General features: G+C 38.5%; 1 protein-coding gene across 1 annotated transcript; it reads right to left on the reverse strand.

Moving 5' to 3' along the window:
• Window positions 1–7,212: 7,212 nt before the first annotated feature.
• Window positions 7,213–9,950, reverse strand: LOC149838876 (putative pentatricopeptide repeat-containing protein At5g52630). Its single transcript, XM_090006852.1, has 2 exons — window positions 9,786–9,950; window positions 7,213–9,668 (listed from the first exon to the last, which is right to left on the reverse strand). Exons 1-2 carry the CDS (start codon window positions 9,879–9,881, stop codon window positions 7,443–7,445), a joined length of 2,322 nt encoding a protein of 773 aa, XP_089862978.1. The 5' UTR covers window positions 9,882–9,950; the 3' UTR covers window positions 7,213–7,442.
• Window positions 9,951–10,966: the final 1,016 nt, after the last annotated feature.

The following is a 10,966-nucleotide window of genomic DNA, read 5'->3' on the forward strand; positions in this document are numbered from 1 at the left end:
ACTTGAGGGCACATGAGGTCTCTGCACATAATAAAATCATACCATATGAGATATCATATAGCCAAATCATATGTGATCACTTTATATGGGCATTAACCTTAGACAACATATAATGTGTGATTAAACATATATAGGCTCACACGATTTATCTAACAATCTCTCACTTGGGCCACATATGTTACCTTACAATCACGCATTATAACCTTATGAGCTCAAAACACTGTCTTACCAAATGACATCTCTAACAATCTGGTCAATTGATCATGTCAACACAGAACCAAAGTGGTCTTCATTACAAATATCGTAATTAGACCCATCAATGATTACGTATATTGACACAACCAAATGACATAGATCAAGTATGGATGTGAAGCATGGAAATTACATGTAATATGATCCAACATTACTATTTTCAACTGGTCTTGCCTTATTCTTTAGTGAGATCACAACAAATGAGTACAAAATGCAACTGAAACATGAACTTTATACTGAAACAGTAAAATAAAACTTTATTATATCATAGAATAACCAAATATAAACTCCCACTAAATCAGCATATCATAAAATAATAAAACACCCATTCAAGCAGTATGCTCGTGAAAGTCCTTGGGTGACAAACCTTTGGTAAGTGCACCTGCAATCATAGAGTTTGTGCCAATATGTTCCATCAATATCTAATCATTCTTTAACAACAAGAAACTTAATGTCAATATGTTTTGACTTCGATAAGCTCTTATTGTTGTTGAAATATAGCACAGACGAATTATTGTCATAAAATAACTTTAGCGATCTTTCAACATTATCTAAAATCAGCATCCTTATAACAAAATTGTGTAACTATATTTCATGATTGGATGCCTCATAACAGCCTACGAACTCTGCTGCCATAGTAGAAGAGGCAATGAGTATCTGCTTGGCACTCCTCCAAGAAATAGCTCCTCCGGCCAACAGAAAAATATAACCTGACGTAGATTTGTGACTGTCTTGACATCCAGCAAAGTCAGAATCAGAATACCTAATGATCTTCAACTAATCTGACTTCATGTATGTGAGCATGTAACCTTTTGTTCTTTGCAAATACCGCATAACCCGTTTGGTTGCTTTCCAATGATCAATCCCTAGGTTATTAAGATATTTGTCTAACATCCCAACAATGTATGCTATATTCGGACGTGTATACACTTGAGTATACATAAGACTCCCTACAACATATGCATATATATTATTTTTCATAACTTTAACTTCAAACTGGTGTTTGGGGGCACTGAACGAGACTGAACTTGTCTCCCTTAGCAACAAGGGTGTCACCTGATTTACAATCCTTTATGTCAAATCTATCCAAAATCCTTTTGATATAGCTTTTTTGCGATAATCTAATACTACCCCAAGAACGATCTCGATGTATCTAAATTTCTAATACAAAAGAGGCATCACCAAGATCTTTCATTTCAAATTATTTTGTAGAAATATCTTGGTTTCGTACAATATGCCAATATCATTACTGACAGGTAATATGTCATCGACTTATAAAACCAGAAAAACATATTTACCCCCACTAAACTTATGGTATATGCATTCATCAATCACATTCATCTCAAAACCAAATGAGAGGACAACTTGATAAAATTTATGATATCATTGACGGGGAGTCTGCTTAAGTTCATAGATGGATTTCTTTAATCTGCAAACCATTTTCTTTGCATTGCTTGAGACAAAATATTCTGGTTGCAGCATATATATCGTCTCATCAGTGTCACCATTAAGGAATGTAATCTTTACATCCATCTGATGAAGCTCCAAATCATAATGAGCTACAAGTGTCATCATAATTTTGAAATAATCTTTCATATAAACTGGAGAGAAAATCACTGTATAGTCAATGTCTACCCTTTGAGTAAACCCTTTTGCAACAAGACGTGCCTTATATCTTTTCACATTACCCATTGAATCCCTCTTGGTTTTAAATATCCATTTACAACCAATAGGTTTCACACCTTAAGGTAGTGGGACAAGATCTCATACGTCATTATCTTTTGTGGATTTAATCTCCTCATGCATTGCATCAATCAACTTTTGAGAGTTAGAATTACGTATAGCTTGATAGAAGTTGATGGGATCATCTTCCCTTAAGCCAGTTTCACCCACATATTTTTGGAGAAAAACTATATAATTGTATAAAATTGTCATTCACCTCTCTCTAGTGGATTTCTTTAATTGCACTTGTTCTTGAGTTACTTGAGGTTGTTGAGTTTGTACTCCAGGAGTAAAACCTTGATTTCGGATAGGAAGATCTAAAGCATTGCTTGGTTCTGGATTTGTTAGAACAATGTCAAAAATAGAAATCTGATTATTTTCAACAATTGTAGGAAAATAAACTGACTTTTTTTCAAAAACAATGTCTTTTACTTTATTACTCCTCCCAAACTCAGCATCTTCAAAGAAACAAGCATTTTTTGTTTCAAAAAAGAACTTATTCAAAGGGTCATAAAATTTATAACCCTTAGATCTTTCAAAATACCCAACAAAATAGTAACTAACCGTTCTTGAATCTATTTTCTTTTCATGTGGCTTGTATGGCCTAATCTTAGCTAAACATCCCCAAATATAAAAATGCTTCATACTAGGCATTTTGTCTGTCCACATTTCGTATGGGTCCTGGTTACTACTTTAGTTGTTATCCTGTTTAATACATAAGTTGCAGTCTTTAATGCCTCTCTCCAGAGAGACTATGGTAAAGTAGAATGAAAAATCATACTCTTTACCATATTCTTTAAGGTCATGTTTTGTATCTTAGCAATACCATTCATGTTAGAGGTGCCTAGCATGGTATACTGAGGGATAATACCACATTCCTCTAAGAATTTAGCAAAGGGCCCTAAACGTTGTTCACCTGATCTATCATATCTACCATAGTATTCACCGTCATGGTCAAATCTGACGACCTTAATCATTTTGCCAAGTTGGGTTTCAACTTTAGCCTTAAATTATTTGAACACATCCAGGGACCGAGACTTTTCATGAATTAAATATAAATACCCAAAATGTGAATAGTCGTCTATGAATGTAATAAAATATTGTTGATCATTCCAAGAAGTCGTAGGGAATGACCCACAAATATTTGTATGAATTAGTTCTAAGACGTCTGTTCTTCTCTCGGTACCTATTTTTTTATGTTTGTTTGTTTCCTTTTTATGCACTCAACACAATCCTGAAAATCAGTGAAATCAAGGGAATCAAGAATTTCACTTGTCACAAGCCTTTCAGTTCTTTGTTTAGACATATGACCTAAGCGCTTGTGCCATAATAAAGCGAAATTCTCATTTGTTAATTTTTATTTTGTACTACAGGAACTTGAATGCAAAGTTTCATTATATGAAACAACGATATTAAGTAAATATAGGTTATCGACCACAGATAAAGAGTCGGTTTCAATAAGATTTGAATCAAGAAACAATTTAAATTGACTATTTTCAAATAAACAAGAATAATCAAATCTATCTAATACAAAAATAGAAACCAAATTTCATCTAAACGATTGTATAATGTATGTTTCTTTCAAATCTAAATAACTACTAGTCTTTAATAGTAACCTAAATGTCTCTATTGCCTCAACTTTAACTGATTTATCATCGCCCACATAGATGAATCTTTCAGCATGAATTGACATTCGGCAACTTAGGCAACCATGCATGGACACATTTATGTGAGTGGTAGCACAAGAATTCATCCACCAAGTGTGTTTGGCTACATATGTTAAATTAACCTCAGAAGAAACCAAAGCAAGGAGTGTATATTTCTTTTCACACCAAATATGATATTTGGTACAGTCCTTATTCATATAACTCTCTCCTTTGCAAAAGAAACAACTGGACTTTGGATCTTGATGTCTCTTCTATTTTTTCTATGATTTAGGGTCCACTGCAGCTTTCTTATTCTTTTCTTTTTTTTTAATTTTTCCTTAGAGGCTACTGCTAAGTGAGCACTTTCTATCTTTTCTTGCTTCATCCTTTTCTTTTCTCACACACAATGTGAAATGAGTTCATTAAGAATCCATTTGTCCTTCTAGCAGTTATAACTAACCTTAAACTGACTGTATTATGCAGGAAGAGATATCAAAACTAAGTGCATGAGTAAGTTCTCATAAAACTCTAACTTTAGTGCCTTTAGTTTTGAAGCAAGATGGAACATTTTCATAATGTACTCTTTAATATTCCATTTACCTTTATACCTTATTGAAACAAGACTCGAAAGGAGAGTGTTTATCTCAGCCTTTTCATTTTCAGTAAAACGCTTTTCGATTTCCTCAAGAAATCTCTTGGCATTAACCTCTTCAGACATAGTGTCGGTGAAGGTCTTCAGAATTGCACATTTTATGATCATAAGACTCATGTGATTGGATCAATCTCATTGCTCATGGTTCTTTTGATCTTCAGCAGAACTCCTATCTGTAAGAGCAGGTGGTTGATCCTCTTAAAGTGCAAGGTCCAGATCCATGCATCCGAAAATAATCATAATGTTCACTTTCTAGTTTTTAAAGTTAGAGTCATTTAAAATATTTATCAAATTTATATTTGCGGATATCGTAGAAGTAGAAGTATTAATTGAATTAAGAACAAAACAAGCTCACAATTAACATATATATTCACATGCATTAATATAAACAAACATATTTAAACTGAGGTGAACCCCATCACAAGATACCCAACACAATATTGGACAAAAATGTCAACTTGTAAGTGGTACTCTCATCACAGTAATCAAACATGGACAATTAATCCTGTCAAACAATGAGCCTTTCTTTAGACCGACTCGTTATTCACATGAAAAATTGTACAATCATCCCATATTCATTACTGAAAAAACATATATTTGGGCTCGGGCAAAGAGTAATCTTCATTTGGGCCATTCATTATTCGCATGAAACCCAAATATATAAATATCTTAATATTCCAAACAAGTCAATCTACACAAGAGATGTTACTTTGGTAACATGTTGTTTCAATCAACTCATTTTAGAATATCAGACCCTTATTCTAAAAAGAATATCATAGTTCAAATATGTCAATACATGCATATGAATAAAAAGAAAACATAACTATAATCCATATAGGGTCGAAAAGTAATTGAAGACAACCTTCTAAAGGGACCCAAAATGCATACTTAACAGCCCTGAATCTCATAAAAAAAATTCTTATAAAAAAAATGTCCTCATTTTTTTATTTTTTGAGTTTCAAAACACATACGAGGGTTTGGCCCACGAGGATCAGGCCAGACCCAACTGGTGGGTCAAAACAGGCCTGACCCGACATAGGTCAGACCTCAACTAACCACCATCGGAGACGAGGCTGGGCCAACGGGTCAGGTCTGACCAGGCCCGACCCGCGGGTTAGGTCAAACCTAACCTAGCACAGGTCAAGCCCCACCCGAGCCAGTTCAGTCCCCTCAACCTAATGGGGACCGAATCAGGTCGGCCCACAGGCAAACCCGGTTTGGCCGCTGGAGGTCAAACTCGGCCTGACACCCGGGTGGAGGCCAAACATGGCCCCAGTTGTCGTTGACCTCGAACCACCCGGTGACGGTGGCTCGGGCGAACCGAATGTCCCGCTGTCATCGCTGGACGTAGCCGGCCCCTGGTCACCGGGCGGCAGTTGGGGCGAACCGGATACCCCAGTCGTCGGGTGCCATTACCTGGTCACCCACTGGTGGATGGGGCAAACTGAAAGCTCCAGCCATCGTCATCAGGCGCCATCCGGCGTGGGTGAACAGTCGAGGGGTGCCCCCTGCCCTGGTCGCCTGAAAAGTGGAAGGGTCAATCGACCCTTCCTCTGACTAAAACAGGGAGGAGCCGATCTGCCCTTCCACCATCCAAACCAAAAGTGGGAGGGTCAATTGGACCTCCTGCGTCCAAGCACAACCGAATGGTGCAAGGAGGGTTGATCGACCCTCCTCTGCTTGCACCTTGACATCAGACTGAAAAACTAGGGGGGGTCGGACCTCACCGAACCAGCAAAAAGGTGGGGGAGGACCGTTCGGTCCTCCCTCCTCAAAAAAAAACTGTGCAGACACCAGACGATGCCTGCGCCAAAGGCCGTACGGCGTCCGACAAGCCGCCGGATGTTGTCTGGTGGCATGCGGCCACCGAAGAGGGCGAGCCACTCTTCACGGTGAGCCGCTGGTCCCATCAGTCTTTCAACAATGTCGTCAACCGTGGTAGATAAAAAAAAATTATTAGTCCCTAATGCCGGTAGTCGAAAAGGGAAAAGACTGAATCTGATGGGATTTCGATGACCCAACAAAAAATATACAATGGAAAAATCATATTTCAACGATTCAATAGGAACAAGGCGATCTAATACTAATTGTTGAAATTTTAAATTCATCGAAAAACTTTATTTGATTGTTAACTTGTTCGTGCTAAATCATTGAAAATATCATAAACTAAACTTGAATCATAAGCGTACCTGAATCCATTGGTGCTCAGGTAGATCTTTTACGGGTATGATCTTCCAGAACCTCTATATGTGGCTTTGCCTTCTTCTTTAAACCTAATGAGAGAGAGAATTTTTTCTTCTTGATGATGGGGAAGTAAAAGAGAACAGCCACTATACATGGTTTGGGACCCTAACCTATTTGTAACAACCTTATGGTTTATTTTCAATTCAGCCCATCATAAAATTGACATGTGAAGGCACGCACTGCACATAATAAAACCATACCATATGAGATATCATATAGCCCAATCATATGTGATCCCTTTATATGGGCTTTAACCTTTGACATCATATAATGTGTGATTAAACAAATGAGTAGGAATTCCAAATTCCCTTTTCCTCAATTCTATGATAAGAAAGGAATGAAAAAGTATGGAAAAGAAATTTAAAAACAATGGGCACTAAACGCTAGTTTTCATGAATTACCATGCTTAAACAGGAGTTATTAATAGGAGAGAAGTAAGCTTCTACTAATTTGTTCAATATTTCCCTGCCGTTTTATCACAAGGCAACAACACCCATGCACTATTAGCCACCATTTATGGACCTTGTTAACCATGAATGCTAATCTGCAACCTATAATACAAGGTTGCAGTATTGCATGTATGATGTTATAATCTAGAATGATCTTATGATAGATCATTAACATTGGAACCATACAGACGGTTGGGTCCTCAAAAGGATTTAAATCATGTAGTGATATACATACAAGAATGAAAACATCTCCTTCAACCATCCATTCAATCAACAATGCCAGTTGTTAGAATTACAGAACCACTTCAGATTCACTGGATTCCTTCTCAAGCCCAGAAAATGGAAAAGAAGATTTCTTCTAAGATATACAAGCCTCGAGGCCATAACAGTAGCAAAACTGAAAAAGAACTCTTCGATACAAAGTTCCACTGCCACCCGAAATCATCTCAGAAAAAAAAATCATGCAATTCCATCATCTCACACCATGCCGCCAAAATCTCCACATGAACACTTGCCATTCCAAAATTGGTGAAGGCCTTTGCCGTCCCGGACAATGATCTCCCTTTGGGTTATCTTTGAGAAGATCTTAATAGCATTATGGCAATCACGGCACATGCGAAGGTTCTTTACGACACGAACTGAAGCACAATCCTGCACATTGATCAGACCAAAAGCAACAGCTAGCACTTCACTGTGTTGAGAAGTAGAAGAAGCTTTCACACAGCTCTCTTCATTTGTATGTGTCTGTTTGTCCTCCTCATCCTCTGCTATTTCTGCACTCTCCTCTGCAGTATACCCCATTTTTTTAGCTTTCTTAAGCAAATTCTCCAGGAATTCATATATGTGTCCAATCTGAGAATGTAACCGATCATTAGCTCTGAAGGAATGCACTGTATCTTTAATGCTTATCCAGCTCCAATCCTGCAGCTTCACTAACTTCATGTCTTTCATAATCATTCGCACCCGTGACAAATCTTTCCATCTTCCAGCCTGGAGATACGTATTTAACAGCATGAAGTATATTTCTGTATCTTTTGGCTTCAGTTCCAGTAAGCGCTCAGCGGCCAAGAAGCCCAATTCCATATTCCCATGGCTTCTACACCCAGCAAGCAAGATAGACCAAATAAACTCATTTGGTTCAATTTCCATTTCCCTGACAAACTCAAATGCCTTATCTAGCTGCCCAATTCGAACAAACATATCTACAACACAAGCATAATGATCCATAACAGGCTTAATCCCATATTCTCTCTTCATCATCTCAAAGTATAGAAGACATTCATCTACCAAACCAGCATGGCTACATGCAGAAAAAACACCAACAAAGGTGATCTTGTTTGGTCTAACACCAGCCAGCCTCATCTCTTCAAAGAGGTTCAGTGCCACACTGCATCTGCCATGCTGAGCAAAGCCCGTGATCATCGATGTCCAAGAGATCAAAGTTCTTGTTGGCATTTCCACAAATGCTCTGCTGGCCTTTTCAATGCTTCCACATTTTGAGTACATGTTGACCAGTGAACTTCCAACTATGACATCGGTTATGAACCCAGTTTTAATAGCTTGGGCATGAATTTGCTCCCCTTGTTCTAAAGCTACCAGCTTGCTGCAAACAGTTATCACACTCGAGAAGGTGAACAGATCAGGTTTGGTTGTTGATCTATTCAGCTTGAGAAAGATTCTCAAAGCCTCGAGACCACTATGGTGAGCAGAGAGATTATTGCCCATCCGATCCATCATCTGGGTATGGCCTGCAATTATTTTATTCCATGTAATTAGGCTCATTGTATCCATATTATTTAGTAATTTGTGTGAATCTTCAATCTCTCCACTCTTCAGATACATGTACATGATCGAATTCCTAACTGAGACATTTGACTCTAAACCAATTTTGATGATGAAACCATGCAATTGCTTCCCTGCATCTAAAACTTGCATGGCACAGCATGCACAGAGCACGCTGGTCAGAGTGAACTCATTAGGTTCTGCACCCTCTGATAGCATTTCCCCAAATAGTCGAAGACCCATCTCTGGTTCACCATTATCATCAGCAGCTGAGATTATTATAGTCCATGAGATCACATTCTTCTCAGGCATCCTCTGAAAAATTTGCAGCCCAGATTCAATGTTCCCACACTTCGAATAGAAGCTACAGAGTGAATTCGCAACGCTAGTGTCATCTCCAATCCCATATTTTACAACAAAACCATGTATTTGTTTGCCCAAATTCACATCGTTCAGTGAAAAGCATGCACTCAAAACAGTTCCCACCGTATAGTTTGTAGGAAAAGCACCAGACTCCAGTAGCTCGCGGAAAACCTCAGTTGTGGACTTCGGTAGAGAATTGTGTGTATAACCAGTCATCAAGGCTGTCCATGTAACAACATTTCGTTGAGGCATTTTATCAAACACACTGCGCGCGCATTCCATCAGACCACATTTTGCATAGACATTGATCATGACAGTGGAAAGAAAGAGATTCTCATGAAAGCCTGTCTTAATCATGTGGGCCTGCAGAGACTGAGCTTCAGATACAGACTTCCTCTCTAGACACTCTTGCAAGAGCGGAACGTAAACACCCGACTCTACTTCTTTGCCTTCCATTAACAAAGAGAATGCTTCCCTGAGCTCTAGCCGTTGGAAAGATGGAGTCTTTTGAATTGGTCTAGCCGTTGCAGAACCTTTCTGATAATTGGCAGTCTGTGCCTGTGATGGGTACCCAAAATTGAGCTAGAATTTAGTTCCACAGAACACATAATGCAAGAAAACCAAAAACCATGTTGGTGTTGTCGAATTAACACAACTAAATGGAAAGGAAGATACCTTATGGGCAGGAAGGAAATTGGCGGGTATGCTTTCGTATTCGTTGTAATTGTTAACTAAAGAGATAGCGGCAGCAGGAGATGGGAGAGAGGCCATCTCTCTCTCTCTCTCTCTCTCTCTCTCTCTCTCTCTCTCTCTCTCTCTCTCTCTCTCTCTGTGGAATTTGAGGCCAAAAACCAGTCCTGGCGGGCAACGTCTATCCATGTAACCAACGTAAGTGGGACACTTCGAACGTGAAAGCATGTCGACAAAAAACGGTTATTTTCAGAAATCTGCTTGATATTTCGATTATTACATTTAGCCTACTGATCTTAAAATTAATGCTTCAAATATACCCACGGTCCTCACATCATTTGGTTTGCCTTGGTTTGGCTTACTGTTCTTCGGAAGTAGGGATGTAAACTGTTTGGGTTCGGATCAGATGTGGCCAATACTTTATTCGACTAATCAGATATTGGCTAAATGTGTTCCAATTGGGATTCAGATTCAGATGGTGAAAAGCTCATACTAGATCTGCCTTTTTATATGTAAACAGATTCCGATATTTGCCGGATTTTATTGCAAAAATTGAAAATCATATCCGCATTCAATTATAATCCTATATATTTTTTCTTGCCAAATGCAACTAAATGAAATCTAATTCTGTTCGATATCGAATAAAATCCAATTCATTGACATTCCTATTTGGAATAATCAATAGGCTTATTCCTTCTTCAATGATCCAGGAGAAAAGGAACTGAATACCAATCGGGAAGCTAGACATCAATCAAGTGGTTTGATGAGGATAACTAAGCTGATAAGTCGGAGTTGGCTGCTGGCACAACGGTGCCTTACCGTACGACATGCAGACATGCATTAGCATTTGCTTAAGAAAGAGAATTTTTTTTAGATGACAAGGCCACCCCAAAAGCCTTCTTCCCCAGTTGCTTAGGTTGTGTTCGGATGAAAATCCACAGGAAGGATTTGGCCTCCCATTTCCGCTGTTTGGTTAGAGACAGTATTGATGGGAACTTCCCCCATGAATTAGTAATGCCCAATTCCACCACTTTGTTGTTTCCAACTTTCAGCAGATCATGTGAAAAATCCACCCACTTGACAGAGCTCAGGTTCCGCTCACTATCGGAACAGGCAGAAACCGAGTTCAATCGAGATTGCTGTAAGCTGGACCAAACATGCCTCAG

The sequence above is a fragment of the Nuphar pumila genome, chromosome 5, assembly GCF_984573655.1.
Source record: "Nuphar pumila chromosome 5, dmNupPumi1.hap1.1, whole genome shotgun sequence".
Classification (NCBI taxonomy): Eukaryota; Viridiplantae; Streptophyta; class Magnoliopsida; order Nymphaeales; family Nymphaeaceae; genus Nuphar; species Nuphar pumila.